The sequence below is a fragment of the Aythya marila genome (genome assembly GCF_965140915.1).
Source record: "Aythya marila genome assembly, chromosome: 2".
NCBI classification, from domain to species: Eukaryota; Metazoa; Chordata; class Aves; order Anseriformes; family Anatidae; genus Aythya; species Aythya marila.
This window is the reverse complement of record NC_139043.1, coordinates 117,221,093-117,237,120: the sequence shown is the minus strand read 5'-3', so window position 1 is coordinate 117,237,120 and position 16,028 is coordinate 117,221,093. Positions and strand designations below refer to the sequence as shown.

General features: G+C 41.7%; 1 protein-coding gene across 2 annotated transcripts; it reads left to right on the top strand.

Moving 5' to 3' along the window:
• The first annotated feature begins 2,865 nt into the window (after positions 1-2,865).
• Positions 2,866-14,920, top strand: SDR16C5 (short chain dehydrogenase/reductase family 16C member 5). 2 transcript variants are annotated; one of them, XM_082752756.1, is made up of 7 exons: positions 2,866-2,973; positions 5,525-5,868; positions 10,692-10,823; positions 11,840-11,939; positions 12,983-13,127; positions 13,389-13,514; positions 14,042-14,920. In XM_082752756.1, the coding sequence occupies exons 2-7, from the start codon at positions 5,548-5,550 to the stop codon at positions 14,133-14,135; spliced, it is 918 nt and encodes a 305-aa protein (XP_082608882.1). In that variant the 5' UTR covers positions 2,866-2,973; positions 5,525-5,547; the 3' UTR covers positions 14,136-14,920. The 2 variants fall into 2 exon arrangements, with proteins under 2 accessions (XP_082608882.1, XP_082608883.1); XM_082752757.1 differs by having other exon boundaries at positions 2,902-2,941.
• The last annotated feature ends 1,108 nt before the right edge of the window (positions 14,921-16,028 follow it).

Here is a 16,028-nt window from a genome sequence, read left to right as displayed (position 1 = left end):
TACAGTAGCTTACAATGTCACAAGTATGGAACAAGGCTGAGTACTCAAAGAATTTGTGGCCATGTGTTATAGAGTACATCAGAGTATCCTAAAACTTCTGCCCCTCACTGCCTGCAGACTCTTTACCATCTAAAACAAGATGAAAAACAACAGTATTTGAAAAGGAGGAAAAGCAGAGGAGTGAAGACAAGGTCTTAGAAAGACTCGTTATGTTTCCTCTTTCATAGGTTTTCTTCTCCCCTATCACTTATCTCCACACACAGACCCTACTTCTCTGACTTTCCATCAGTGCATAGATCTGAAAGCCCAGACGAGGTACTTGTCACAGCCTCACCTGGAGTCTTCCCTCCAGTATATGTAGTTTTAAATTAGCCCCTAGTTTTGTTAGGCCCTGCTGTTCCCATCCCAGTTCTCCTCCAGTCCCTGCTTATTCCCTTATTAGAACACACTCTCCCACCCACTGCTTTCACATACACTCAATTAATTAAAACCGTGCTAACTTTTCTTTCTGTTAACCGGCCATCAACAGTGCCGCCTCGTTTCCCAAACACCACTACAGACCCCTGAGCTCGTTTGCTAATTCTGCTTTCCTGCTGAGTTTCCCTGTTTTCCATGCCAGTTTTTCCATGTCAGAAACCTTGCATTACATTTTATTAGGAAGAAAGTTTTAAAAGTCCCAAATGGTAGGAAGAAGCGTTACTCTGTTTACTATTCAGAATTACATTATTATGAATTAGCTTTTTTTTTTTCTTTTTGCCAACTTCTCCCTTTAAATCATCTTGACACCTTGTACACATCTTTATTATAAGTGATGTTTCAGTCCAAACTCTTTCTTTTTTGCACAGAGGAGAGGGAAGAATCTCTTGTGGGACACTTCCACCTACCTAATATAAAGGCAGGTTCTCTTAAAACTAGAGGTACCATGAGGAATATGTACTAGAGGCACATAAAGGAGTATAAAAAAGCAGTGAGCATAGAGCTACACAGCAGCCATCTCTTTGCACCTTACCATGGCAGGCTATTGATTATCTGTGTTCTTTGTTCATCAAAGTTATAGCTTGTGTATTAGCAAATAAAATCCCAGTGGAGGGATCAGAAAATATGAAGCTGCTAGATGAGGGCTTGATTTACAACACTTCTCCTGTTCTCCTGGGAAGTGGAAAATGTGGTTTTAAGTTCTTCACACCATCATTGTCATAACCCTCCCATAAAACAGACTGGCACACTTTTCCATGACTGAAGGGCATATACCACTTTTACCATCAACAAACATCGGTTACTCATAAGAGCTGATTTAGTCACCTACTTTCACAGCAAAAAAAAATAGGTGTTACAGGCTTCACACGGAAGGTATTCTTGTCTGGGTGAAGAGCACAATTTCAAAACATGGCTCTGAGCAAGTCACGCTGTTGTTTTATGCTGAGGTGAGGATGAGTGTCCTAGTCACCATGCAGTTGCATCTATCTAGCTTAGACCAACCCTTACTCTGTTTACTTCATTTACTCATTCATTGTGACAGTCAAGATTAAATGGTGATGAAGTCATGATCAATGCCATAAAGAATCTACCATAGTTTCATGTAAGGCATGAAAAGCAGCTCAGGAGCTTTTTGGAAATTAAGCTAGGTCAAGATAAAGTCCAGCCCTCAGTACAAACCTGCTAGAGTTGCAGTACGCTCAAGTAGCACAAATACTACATGCAAGCAAAAGAGACTTACAAAGTTGTTCAAACTCATTCTTATGATTGGATTGACCTTGGGTTCTTTTGAACACACACCGTGTGATGGTACACACGCACACAAACAACACCAGGCCCAGCTCTGCACTGCTGGAGTCTTGCCAGCACTCACAAATTGGGCTGAAGATAATGTGTGGCACATGGGAGACATCTTCATCTAACACAAATGAGGGCGGTGCTGCTTCTGGACTTGAATTGAGAGTGATGTTTCTGCTTGGGTCTGCTCTGACCCCAAAGCATGGTAGAGAATAACTTGAAAGTCCTAAAAAAAAGAGTATTCTTCAGGCTAACTTTAGCATTTCATCATGCAGATAAGCAAACTGGAGACATTCAGACATTTTATTTCAGCAAGTTTGATTTCAGTGATAGTATTGTTTATAGCAAATACTTGTAGAAGGGGAGGAAAGGAGACAAGGATCCCAATTTCTAGCCTCCTACTCTGATCATCAGGTCAGTCCCTATGTTAAATATTATTAATTTGCAAGTATAACTACAAAGTACATATTTTATTTAAACCTTTTTGAATATGAATGGCTTTTAACACTTCCTTGTTTTAAGCAACCAATGCAATCCACAAAGGCAAGCAGCAGCCAAAACCAAACTTCATCATTGTTACTGTTTGGCTATCATCAGCCCCCTGGACGTGCTACATTATTACAATTATACATTAACTCCCACTGAGGTATCCTAACTCAGACCGAGTTTCTCCTCTGCAAGCAGCTCTGGAGGGTGCAGCAGGTTCCGTGCAGAGCCTAGGCTCTGGCCCCACACCGTATACATGAAGGAAAAGAGCTTTTGGCTGCTTTCAGCAATATTTTGTGGAGGATGTGTTGTGGAAGGAAGAAAAGCATTTGGTATTTAGCTCTGTACACAAGGGCAGCAGCAACACAAACACACCGGTTTGATAGGGGGGATATAGAGGTCTTAAGCGCTACAGAAACGCCGTCGGCCGTGTATTTCCCGGCGGAACCGAGCATCCTCTGCTCGCAGGGACTCTCTCCGAAGCTGTAGCTGCCCAGTGCTCCCCGATATCCCAGCCCTTGTGTCAGACAGCGAGCACAAACCGAGCCCAAAGCCCGGCCGGGGAAGGCCGGGGCCCGCCCCGCTCCGCCCCCGGGCATCCGGTGAGCCGGGGCGGGCGGGCGGCATAAAGGCGGGGCCGTCCCGCTCCCCTTCGCCTTCTTCTGCTCCTTTCTGCTCCCCGGTGGGTCCTGGCCTTCCTCCCCTACAGCCCAGGTACCGGGTGCTGTGGGACTAAGACTGGGGGACCTGTGCCCTGCGCTGCCCCCGGGGCTGGGGGTGCGCTGCCTATCCCCAGGGAGGGGGCGTCGGGGCGGTGTGGGGTCTGTGGGGTGGGGTGGGGTGGGGTCTGCAGGACTGATAGGGTCTATAGGGAGATATGGTGTCTGTAGGGTGGGGTGGTGACCGTATAGCGATGTGCTAAGGGGTTCTCGGCCTGCCTTGGTTTATAGGGTTGCTGTGTGCAGAGGGCTGCAGCCCTCCGGGGGTTGGGGGTGGGTGCGTGCTTGGCAGCCGCTGTGCCTGGGGTTGAAGGATCGGTTTTGGGGCTCCTTCCCTAACAGAGGCTCTGTCCTGGTGGTCTGTAGGAGCTGCTCAGTGAGAAGCATCAGCACCAACTCTGTGCTGGTGGCATTGTGCTTATGTACTGGGGGAGCTGGGCAGCACCCGTGCAGTGAGCCAGCAAGAGCAGGGCACTCCTGGTCCAGCCAGAGCTTGGCTAGGAGCTGCAGTGGGAAGTTAGCATCTCCTGAGGGGTCTGGAGTGAGTAGCCTAGCAGCGTGTACCCTAAAACAAGTGCACTTCTCTGAGAAAGGAAGCCTTTTCCCTGAGCTCTGGTGTGCCTCTGCCCCAGACAGGCCCAATAGCTGATTATCGTAATAAATTACTGGCACCCATTGCAAACTGCTTTGAGATCAAACTGTATGTTTTGCTCTGAAGGCAGCTACCTCAGTTGCCTTTTCTGTAAGGATTAAGGACTGCATCGCGGTCCCTGAAACACTGGTATCTGTTCCAGAGATACCAATCTCTTCTGTGCAAACGAAGTGTGTTATGTGCATTGCTTTAAGTTAGTGCGATGAAGCTAAACTCAGCAACTGCATCTACTGTGAAGGCTTACTGCTTCTGTTTTAGGCCCAGCAAAGAATTCAAGTTTCTAGAAACTTGTTTTTTATGCATATGGAAGTTAATAATACTTTTTCCATATAACCCTAGCTTTGCATATATCTGTTATACTTCTGCAGCAGTGAGAGTCTACTTCAGCAAATGTCACTACTGTCTATAGGAAAATATTACTGTGTGTTAAGAAATACCAGAATCAATTTTACTGTCTCTTTTTCCCTGTGCTAGAACTCCTGCAAGTGCTCTGTAGCATTTTAAAAGGAACTAAGAACAGAAAATACTTACCATGCAACTAATCTGCAGAAAGAGGAACTTGTTTCCCTACCCACTATGGTTTTGGCTTTTTCTTCCTGTTACTGGAATAGTTTAAGATGTCCTAATGCTTGCGCTGTAAAGTTTTTCTGAACTAACTTGCTCTGTCCTTGAAGTTGTCTGTCCCTTTGCAGGAATGGAGTTGTTTCCCATGCACCAAAACCTGAGACTCATGACAACATGTACATCCAAATGCTACCCTGAGCAAAGTTCATTAAGCATAGCTGAGACCTAAGTAACTTATCTTTTGGCAATTGTCAGACATGGCTATCTATGTACATAGATACCAGTCTTAACTAAGATGTGAACAAATCAGGTATGTAGTGCTAAAGGTTGAAGTGTAAGCACCAGCATGCTCTACCTTTGGCTCAGAAAGAAGGTATTAATCTTTTTATAATGTACCTAGAGATAAAAACCTGCCTATTAATCCTTTATACTGTAACTAGAAATAAAAAACGGACATTTTTCTTGCATAGTATTCATATGCTGGGGAATAGGTAGTGTTCTTTTAAGGACTTAAACACCTGCTCATTGTGAGAGTTGCTGTGATGAGTATGGAGTGTGCAGGTAAACACATACCTGAGATGATGTGATTCAAGCCTGTGACATCTTGCTTCATGTGAGAAGAAGAAAGTCAACAGCTGTAGAGTGCATTCCTAAGTAAAACACTTTGAGGAGAGCCTGCCTTATGCACTTGAACCATAATGATGTTACTGGTAATTATAGTACTATTAAATAATAGTACTGGTAAGAAGACTTAAAGATCTTCGGTATTCTGAAGCTTCCTATGCTGGCAGTTCTTCAACACAGTTGAGACTGTACCTCTATCTGCACGGCTGCTTGACAACAAGGGGTACCTACAAGCACAAAAAGCCATGGTCCTAAAAAAAAAAAAAAAAAAATCCTGACCTAAAGTAATAGTGCTCAAAACCTAAAGCGATTTGATCAAGCTATGAGTTTTGATTTGTAATTGCTATTTCTGCTCCAGATACTCAAGGGACAACTGTTGCCACTCTATTAGGATGTCTTTGGGAGTAGAGCTGGAAACTCACATGTTGTGTGGTATAGGTTATTTCTAAGGCAGGTATTCCCTATCTCTTCCAAATGGTAAATCAATTTGTTCTGCATTCTAGGGGAGTACAAATGTTCTGGAAATAAAAGGAGAACAGGATAAATGGGTCAGACATGCAGCAGTAAGCCTATGTACTTTCTAGCCTGCTTCTGAGTGCTGTTTCAAAAATAGAATGAATTGGAAAATGCTTTTCAGCTCTGCAATATTAATGTTTACATGGCTTCTTTATAGCTGATTTATCTACTAATCCTTGTCTCTTATCAGATATCTGAAGAAATAGCCTCAAGATGATTTTTTTCCTGGAGTTGCTCAAAGTCCTTGGACTTACGACTTACTATATGTTGGAGTCGCTGGTGTTTTTGTTTGTGCCGAAATGTAAGAAGAGTGTTAGTGGTGAAATAGTATTAATAACAGGAGCAGGAAGTGGAATTGGAAGACTCTTATCCATAAAATTTGCCAAACTTGGAGCCACGCTGGTTCTTTGGGACATTAATCAAGAGGGGCTCCACGAGACGAGCAGGCTGGCTGGCGAAAATGGAGCGGTGAAAGTACATGCTTACATCTGCGACTGCAGCAAAAGGCAGGAAGTCTACCGAGTAGCAGATCAGGTAAAGTATCTCATTTGTGGCTTTGACATTATTCCAAAGCGTTTGTGATAGAAGTTTTAGCCATTTCAAAGCAAGAGATTAAAGTTAATTCAGTTGATCTATTGCATGTGCTATGCATTCTAAGAATACAGATTTATTTTTATTTTTTTTTTTTTTTTAGAGTTGTATACCTTTTGTTCCTTTAAAAATAATAAAAAAAAAAAAAAAAAAGCTGGTTCTTTCAATAACTTCAGCTGGGTGCCTTCACATGCATGCAGATACTCAGCAAGCACTTACTGGCAAATACAGAAAGTCAGCTTATTGAAGCTAAAGCAGTATTTCATGTTCTGGAAATCTTTTCCAAAGAGTTAACCCTAAAGACCTTACCTTGTACAAGGGATTAACGACTTAAGCAAATTCAGACAAACTTCCTGGCTGTGAGTAGATTTTTGCAAATGCACTTGAACAGATTTATTAAATGTCTTGAAGGCTTCAATATTTTCCTTTCTAAAGAGCTTTGTAAATATAGCATGTGGTTAGATATCTTGGGCAGGACTAGCAGAAATGCCAAAAGCTAAAATTGCTTAACAGTTTCCATTATAACAACCTGTTCTCATTTGCTTAAGATGTTGCTAAACTTAACTGTTGGACTAGAAAATTTCCACAGTGAGTGTTTGCCTGAGGATGAATTCTTAAAAAAAAAAAAAAAAGAAAAAAAGTTCAGCTGTCTTTAGGAACATCTGTTGGCTGAAATAACGTTCCTATTTTGTCCCCTAAAGTACTGCTTAAGAAGCTCTAGCCTTCTGTGTTCCTTCTGTCTGGAAATGACCGTAGAACAAGCTCTCTGATACGTAAAGCTTGTAAATTGACTTGCAGCTTATTAGAGGCTCACGCCATTGTTCTTGGATTTTTGGTAATGCCAATTGCCTGCAGTCGCCCTCGCAGGTTTGCTCTGCTGGCTGAGGTGTGTGTCTTCCATCCCTGCAGAGTGGTTGCACGTTTCACCACATGCCTGTAACTGTTTCTGGCTGAGCTGGGAGAGGAGGAAGGAGTACTGTAGTTGGCAGAGCACTGGAATGAAGGAGAGACCTGATCTGACCCATCTTCTGGAGATAAGCAGCAGCAGAACCTTTCTGGCTGAGTATGGAGGATGTGGCATGAGTTAAGGATGATAAAAGCAGAGGGAGACAGGAGTGAGAAGGTGGTAAAAGGGTCCATAACCTGTCAGTGCATGATTCCTTCCTCTCTTTACAAAATTATGTCGGCAGTTCACTAACAGCTGATCCACAGGGAAGAGAACACACTACCGCTGTTATTTCAGATGCATCGTGTTTTGCTGACAGCTGTTACAGAACCACACTGAAAGCTTTCTTGTCTTATTAGCAACAGTAAGACCATAGCAGCATCGAATACTGATTAATAGTGCTTATGTACTGCTGTGTAGTAGGTGTTGGCTCAGAGTGCTGCCTCCCCCTTTGCAAAATGAGGCAGGACTGCTCCAGGGCTGCTTTTCCTGTGATTCAGCTGTATACAATAACTTGGAGCTGTATAAGACCATAGGGAATTAAATTCACACACATTGTGCCATGCAAAGCAATATCCCATCATATTTTCAACAGTTTCAACGTCAAAATGAAATGATCTTTAACTACCTGCTTTGGGTACTTCATCAGTCACACAGAGACCAAACAGACCAGTCACTTCAGTAGGAAAACCAAAAATGCTGGGTATGCAGTGTCCTTGTTACTGTCCTGTACCAAGAGCTATGCCTTAAGATGTGTTCATAACATCCCTGTTGCAGAAGTACTACCAGCCCTAAAAGGAGTGTGGCCTTCTCTGATTTACTCCTCCTTCCCCAGAGTTTAGCTAGCCTTTAAGCATGGGGGCTTTGAATTTATGGGGAAGAAGCCTTTTCAGAACTATCACATTGTAAGATTGCATCTGGGCTCACATTCACTTCCAGGGTCCCTTACATGTTACTGGTTTGCTCGTGTGCTGTTTTTTGTTGCTTGTTTGTCAACACGACAGTTTGCAGCCAGTTTTCCATTTTCCTAAGAACTTTTTCTGTTGTTGCTATTTTGCACAGCAGAAACACTTCCTGGTGATATTTCGTGTTGCCTATAAAACGCCCAGTGCTTTCTTCCAAAATTTGGAGGCAGCTGGGGGGGGGGGGGGGGAGGCTCCCTTCATAGAAAGCAGATACTTCAGGATGCTGTCCGTGATTCATGGGAATTAGTCACTACCAAATTTCCCCACATAAAGAGTAAATGTAAATGCAGAAACAAACAGGAAATAGCGCTTATGCTTGAAAAAGATGCTTAACCAGATCAGCAGTTTGCATAATGCTCAGCTTACCTAGGCTTAAAACAAACACCCAGAACGTGCTTTCCTGCTCTGCACGGTGGAGAGGTTTACAGTTCTGGAAGGCTGACATTCTCTGCCCTGCTAAACCACTCAGCTGAGAGGGGAAGGGGATTAAAACAGCCAGTCCTCTGAGCGAGGAGCTGCCACATCTGGTTAGCAGGGAAGCAGCACGTTCAAAGGTGTTGTGAAGCTGGAAGCATTTGTCTGGGTTGCGTGAAGGCGCTCGGGTCTGCTTTGAATTCTCTCCCAAGTGTGAATATATTTTGGAAAGCTTGGTAGAGACAGCGAAACCTAAACATGAGTAAAGGAAGAGTTGCTCAGGTTTCTGCCCCTGGCTAGAATTGGGTGATCAAGGCTGTTCTTATTTGCTGCTGTCTGACAATGTTTTCATCTCCTTCTAACCTGAATGCCTCAAGCTCCAAGTTATAAACTGTGCACCACATCCGTGCCTGTGCACAATAACAGCATGATTGTCTATTCAAGTATCTATTTTCCCTAAAGGGTAGACCCTAGGGTATGGGTCCATGCTTCCAGGTTTGCTAAGATCCTCTGACCCGAGGCAGCAGCCTGTACTGCAGCATCATTTACTAATGGTTACTGCCTGTCTCTGAACTCAGACTCATTTTTTACTTGTAATGAGGAGTGCATACGTTGGTGACTGGATCAGCTCATCTAAGGCTGACTGCGAAGATCATGTGGCACTGCTTCAGAAATATTTTAATTGTTATATGACAGCACTTTGAGGGGGAATGACCAAGGTGGAGAGGGGCTCCGGCTCAGGGAGCTATATCAAAGCTATTCTGTAAAATCCTACCAAGGCTACTTCCTTTTTTTTTCTTAATAACACTTATTGGTTTAATGAACATGGAGAAGTTGGAACAAGTTTAAGGAAGACAGGGAAATAAAGAGAATAAATGGTGAACTCAATTCTTTACTGTTATACAGGCTACCCTACCCTCTGTGGTCTGCTCAGTCATTTTTATGTATTTATGGAGGAGATGAGATACCATCAAGAAATGAATTTCCTGTGATCGGGAGCTGGGTGGCTAGAGGGCATAAGAACATAGTTTCCCAAATCCACTCATCACCACCTGTTTTAGCACTTGAAGGTGCAAATTCAACCGAAGTAGTGAACTCACTTCCTATTTCCTGGATAGCTCAGATTAATGAACTGTACTTGAAATACTGCATTAAATACTTTAATTGTGCTGGTACAATATCTTGATGATATCAGCTGGCCTATAGTTGTCCTGTCAGGTGAGTCTATTCCTGGAAGCTCTCATTCTGGAGCTAAAACAAGAACTGTGCTTCCTCTTACTGAACTACATGCACAGAGGTTACTGTTTAGCCAACTTATTTTCTGGAACCATTTCAAAAGGATTCTGGCTCGGTGTTAGAATCAAAGCAAATAAATTACAAACAAAGCCTCTGCACCATGCCCTGCCCCGGAAGGCTCCGAAGGCTTTTGCATTCTGTGAATGCGTGTGTTTTTTCACTCCCTCACCTAAAGTGCAGATGCCTGAATAAAAGCTTCCTTTTATAAGGAAGACAAAATAGAAGATCCCTAAAGCTTTTGTGTAATTTTTGTAACAAACTAGTGTCCTTCCAAGGACTGTCTCACTTCTTGTGTTACCTTGAGACCTAACATCACTGCAACTGTGGTGTTCTTTCAGGCTGCTTTCATGGAAAATAAACTTTTTTTTAAAAAAACACAAAACTTTAATTCCTGATCCATAAAGTGGCTTGAAGTAATCAAGGTATTTGAATAAAGGAGATGGTTGTAAGGTAGAAATTAGTTTTCTAGGCTGTTTTTCTCACTGCTTATAAATATGTGGAATATTTATCATCAAAAGTGACTGCTCATTCTAACCCCACATAGTAGGGAACTCCCCTTGCTCCTCTACAATGGTGCTGGGAGGTCTGGTTTAATAGGGTAACACTCATGGCATACACGTGAAGCTACTGCTAGCGGAGAAGCTGCTGTGTGATGCTCGCTAGTGTCTAACAATTGTAGTCAGAAGAAGTGGAACCTTGGGAATCTTGAAATATCCAAACTATTAAGATGCTATTAAGTAGTTCCTAGCTCACCTAGCATGAGAACTTATGTACTGTGCCTCACAGCATGGCAAGGAAATGGCCCTAAATACAGAATCATCCATTGGTTTTAAGACTGGATTCACGTATCAAAATACAAGTATTAGCAAAGGTCTCTGCAGCAGGGGCTTGCTGGAACAGTCATAGCAAAGACTGTAGGTACTGAAGGCAGAGGCACCCTTGGAGCTGTGAGACTGCTGGGCTCCAAGGAAAGTCCGGTGGTGAGATGAGCTCCAAACAGGTGAGAACATACAAGAACACAAGGGATTTGGATTAGTATGTTCACCTTGGTTGTGATGTGCAACACTTCTGTTTCTTATTTCTATATATTATTTTTTTTGTTATGCTTTATTTGTTGCGTAATAATCTTAAGGCTTTTCTTTTAGGTTAAAAAAGAAGTTGGCGACGTTAGCATCCTAGTCAACAATGCTGGTATTGTAACTGGGAAAAGGTTTATCGAGTCTCCAGATTCGCTTGTGGAAAAAACTATGCAAGTGAACACAATGGCACACTTCTGGGTAATGCTCTCCTTATAGATACATATTAAAACATTTTCTTAATATGTTTACAGTTTTAATTTTGCCTTTTGGAATAGAGTAAAATATGCAAGGATATAGAGCTCCCATCAGTTCGGTAAAAAATAATGCAAGAAATTTTCTATGCCTTGTAGTCTGTGAGATTTTTAAAAAAAGGTGGGAGAATAGATCCTGTGGGAACTTCTGGGTAGGTAGGTAGAAGCAAAACTGCTTAGCATTTACAAATGCTCTTAAGAACTGAAGGTTGCCATCTGCTAAATTCTGAGGCGAGTCAGATGCGATATCCCTCAATATTCATTGATGTGAAGCAGGCCCCGCCTAGAGGTTGCTGCTCTAGTAACAGAAGTGTTCAATTCTGTTATTGTTCTAGTTGCTTTGTGGTTATGATAGTTTTAGTAAGAAATACCACATGTTCAGACGATGCTCTTATGCTAAGTAAGTGGGGCTTTTGTCCAAAATGAATAATTTTCTTCCTTTCAGGAAAGAATGATCACTATACAGTGTTTTTACCATTAAGGAATTGCAAACAGGATATTAAAACATGCTTCAGTTTCTTCATAAATAAACTTAATCACAAAGATTAAGTAAATTTAATAGAAGGAAGACATGAAATCTGAATTTTTGCTGGTTTATAAAATTTGTAGTGAGGGCTTAATGTCCATTTGAAACAATACAGTGCTGAGTTTTGTGGTAAAAAAAAAAAAAAAATAACAGCTAGCTGAAGCTGTGTTTTTACCTCTCAGCAAATTAACATCTGTCGCTGATGTTGAGGGGAAAACAATACAATACTGGTAGGACCTGCAAGGTTCCAGCTTAGGTTAAGAGTTCAAACAAAAAATTCCTGTGTTTTTTTTTCCCCACTTGTATAATGGAGGGTGTGGAGAAGACACCTTACTTATAGGGAAATTCTGCCTGTACTTTAAGTAAAATCCTCAAAATATTCTAGCAGGTAGCTTACTTGCTAAAATGTTTCATTGGAACTCTGACTTATGTTGCAGACTTGCAAAGCCTTCCTCCCAGCAATGATAGCCTCTAACCATGGACACTTGGTTAGCATCGCAAGCTCAGCGGGACTGATTGGAGTCAATCGTCTTGCAGGTAGTGTATTGAAGCTAATGTTCATTTAGACAATTAGTGTGCTTTAAAGTCCTAATTCTGAGTTCCTGAGTCTTTGTGAATAGATAAAGCAAATGGTGATACTTCCAAATCAGCTGACCTTAAATAGAGCAATCCTTCAAAAGGTTTTCAAGATGCTCAGCAGTGTTGTGACAAGGCAATAAGAGGATCTAGAAGCTTCATGCAGAACTTTAACAACAAACACTGTGGTTCTCAGTTTCGAAAGATAACCTAAAGGTATTTCATGAGAAAGAGACCACTTCTTTGCAGATGTGTTCTCAAGGTAAGCAGGGTCCTGTGTAGGCTTCCCTAACTCAAAAAACTACTAAATCCAGATGTGGTACAGTGGTAGATGTGTGATATCTCACTTTGCATTCTCTCTGCCATTCATTCAAGAGAACACAGTGAAAGTGTTGAGATCAGGGCATATTCAGAATGAATTCCTGGAAAGTGCCTGCAAAGTGGGGAGGAAAATGAAATAAGTGGCATAGCAGTAAAAGAAATCTAGCTTCAAGGCAGTGATAATGAAGACAAATTGTGATGCAAGCTGAAACCACATTAGAGAGTTTTGAAAGCTTGAGTTTTAATCCATGAACTAGCTTTTTAAGCAATGATAAGGCCTGGTTCGAAAAGATAATTTAATCTGCTGTTGTTCATTAGCAAGCAAGAAGGTGAGAGAGATGTGATGGGAAACTGTCTGCCAATCTACAACAGTGAACTTAGTAGAAGGAAAGTAAGAATGAATCACATCAAACAAGTTTTATTAGTAACCTATGGAAATGCCTCCTACTCCGTTGTAAAGTGTTATTATCTGACAGTAATTTTCTGCAGGTAGTGTGTGTATAGTTTCTGTAATGTAGTGCTGGTGTTGCACACCATAAAAACTGAATAGTTTTGTCCTCATTCTGTCAAATACTGTTACTGCTCCTGTGACCACGTTCAGTGGTAGGACTCACTGAACCTGTGTAGTAAGGTTTAATTAAGAAGCTAAAATGTTTAATTGCAATTACTGTTTTATTTTACAGATTACTGTGCAAGTAAATTTGCAGCAGTTGGTTTTGCGGAGTCTATTGACATAGAGATGAGAAGTCTGGGAAAGACTGGTATTAAAACTACAACTGTGTGTCCTTATTTCATAAACACAGGAATGTTTGATGGCGCTCAGACCAAGTGAGTAAGCTGTTGTGATCTTTTTATGCAACTTCCACATTATGCATGCTTGTGGGCTCATGTTTGTTTCCTTTATGATTCTTACAAGCTAGACTCTGCTCTGCTTTTATTATCTTTAGGGCCTCACGTTTCAGTGACTGGGCAACCTAAGTGACAAAAGCCCTTGGTACTTTACTATTAATTTTAGCTGAAACATGAAATGTTATTGTTTTCTTTGTGAATCCAAAGAAATTTGTTGTAAGAAAACACCTTCTCTTTCAGGTGGTCACGTCTGCTTCCTGTTTTAGAGTCAGAGTATGTGGCTGAAAAGATAATGACTGCTATTCGACGAGACCAAGAAATCTTGTTCATACCACGCAGCCTGTATGTTTTCTTTGCTCTGAAAAAGTAAGTCATATCCTTCCTTATTTTCCTCCCCCTTTTTCAGGCCAGACTGAAGACTTCTGACTAAAAATGCAAACTAGGCTTCTACTTGCTGATATGCATTCTCATTAAGTTCTCCACATTTCTGGAGATTTCTTTTTTAATTTAGTTTCTAGGGATTTCTTCTACCCTTGGACCACAGAGCAATGTCTAACTGGCTTGTTCACTCCACTGGGGTGTGGTGTCACTGCAGGCTCTAGAGGCTGGGCCAGCCCCTCAGGAAGTGCCCCTCTGGCATTCTTGCCCCAGCTATAGAGCACTTCCAGCCTGGCTTGCAAGAGCCAGGAAATTGATCTATGGTAACAACGAAGGCAGCCAAATGAGTGTAATCAATACTTGAGAGGGCCAGTAGAGGACCAGTGGCACTGTATTCTGGAGACTATACTTTCTTTGCCAGTATTAGCCAGGTGAAATGATTTGTGATAAAACTGCACAACTCTTCTAAACTGTTCTGGTTTTGTCTCCTCTTCTCCTACTCCTCTGCCTTACAGCATCCTGCCAGTGAAAGTTTCTGTTCTCCTTGCGGAATTTGTTGGGGCCTACAATTTAATGGATAACTTCAAAGGTCGTGGGAAGAAGGACTGAAAATATCTCAAAATTCAGCAACATAAAAGCAGAGCTTGTTACAGGTGGTGGTAGGAAAGGTCTGCTTCTGTAGCAGCTGTGAACTTAAGGTGCCTCACTTCTAGTTCGTAACAATTTTTAAGAAAATTGCTTTTTAATTAGCTTTTAACTGTTTTCATCTGAACTTTTTATCCAACGAATTGTTTTCCTTCTACCTCATTATGGAAATAGATTAATTGAAATAGGTTCCCTTGGTCGTCTATTATAATGCCTTAAATACCATTCTGCTTCACGAATTAATAATTGGTACTTTTGGGGGAGGGAAATGGGACCAAGAAACATCACGTGATTGGCTGGGAGCCAGGAGAGCCTCTAATGGACCTGACCTCTGTCGTTCACTGGACCACGAGGAGGGGCTGTACTACCAGTGCCATTACCATTCCTTGGTAAATTGAGGAACTCAAGACTTTCCTGAACCAACAGATTCAAGATTATACAAATGGAAGTTTCATGCAATGACAATGTGCTCTGTTGGTGCAAAATGAATGTAATGTATTAGTTTGGGGGAGGTTGGCAATCTCAGGGTTCACAGACGACTATGCATGTCTTGAGGTTGGGGTGGGAAGGATTGAATGTAAATGACATTTGTGCTGCTAATTGACTTTTTGTCTAATTTATTTTAAAAGCTAATACTATGCCTGCAACTTTGTAGTAGAATTCTACATACCTTTTAAGTGCAATATTTTAGGAACAATTTTAACTTTTTGCCTCCTAAGTGGAGTATGCTTAAAAGACGAACAGTCTAGGTAGGCTATCAAACATCTTGCCAAGAAAGCTACTAAAAGCAAAGGTATTGCGTGGTATAATCAGGGCTTCTCCTGGGATTATTTCAGAAGGGAATGGTGCTGATGGAACTGGAGTCAGTGGGACCTCTACAGCTCCAGCCTGAGTAACAGAATCATGTTTTATTCCTCTGGATTGGGCAGTAGGTTGCCTTGTGCCTACAGCGACTTGTTTTACTTTCCCTTTACTCTTTGGACTGTCCTCTGGTAGGCTGAGGAAGCCTTGCCCTTTCTGACAATGACCCCAAGAAAACTGAATGCGACACCATGACTTCAGGTAAATCCCAAACAAGAAAAAAGATTATACCTTAAATGTATGCCATTTCTGCACATGCTGGTTAAACCTATCTCATGTCACAGTAGTCCACTGGCAATTGGCAACACCTACAAACTATGACTATAAAGTTCTCTGGTATGAAATAAATTGCAGACAGTATAAAGAAAAGGGTGATTTTTTATTTTAAAAAGTCCCATGATGGCCTAAAGCTACTTTTATTTCCCTTGTCCATACACTTAGTGATTTACTGATTTGAGAAAAGTTTACCTAGAACTATTTTGCTAATGATGAGCAAGAAACAATGGGTCAAACAAGCATGTTAAAAATAGCCTTACAGATATGACAGATTGTGAGGTGTAGAATTCAGACTGATGAAGAAAAGATTTGTTTTAACTGTTCTTTCAGATCTGTGTCTTTTTCTGTCTCTGAAATTCTGCTCATTTTGCAGGACGCTTCAGGAAATTAAAGTTACTAATTGGTAAACAGATATGCCTTATATTGTGCCCATATGTATGTACATAGTACTGTTTGCTGGTAATAAAGTCAACTACTACAGCTTTGTGGTGTATGTGCTTCTTGCAGGCTCCTCACCTCTTAAAGATATGGAAGATCTTTCCTAGTAATGTGCGTGAAAAGTGTATCTCCATAGAGCTGTTCCTGCTTCAGAGAATCATTGGGCTTGGAGGGGACCTCGACTCAGAGCAAGGCTGACTAGAGCAGGTTGCTCAGTACTGCCAGGTTTTGAGCATATCCAAGGCTGCAGGTTCTACAACCTCTCCAGGCAACCTGTTCCAG

Coding starts and splice junctions, on each gene's coding strand:
- SDR16C5 (XM_082752756.1), top strand. CDS start 5,548: ATGATTTTTTTCCTGGAGTTGCTCAAAGTCCTTGGACTTACGACTTAC. Junction 10,824..11,839: donor ACACAATGGCACACTTCTGG/GTAATGCTCTCC, acceptor CTTATGTTGCAG/ACTTGCAAAGCCTTCCTCCC. Junction 13,515..14,041: donor GTTTTCTTTGCTCTGAAAAA/GTAAGTCATATC, acceptor TCTGCCTTACAG/CATCCTGCCAGTGAAAGTTT.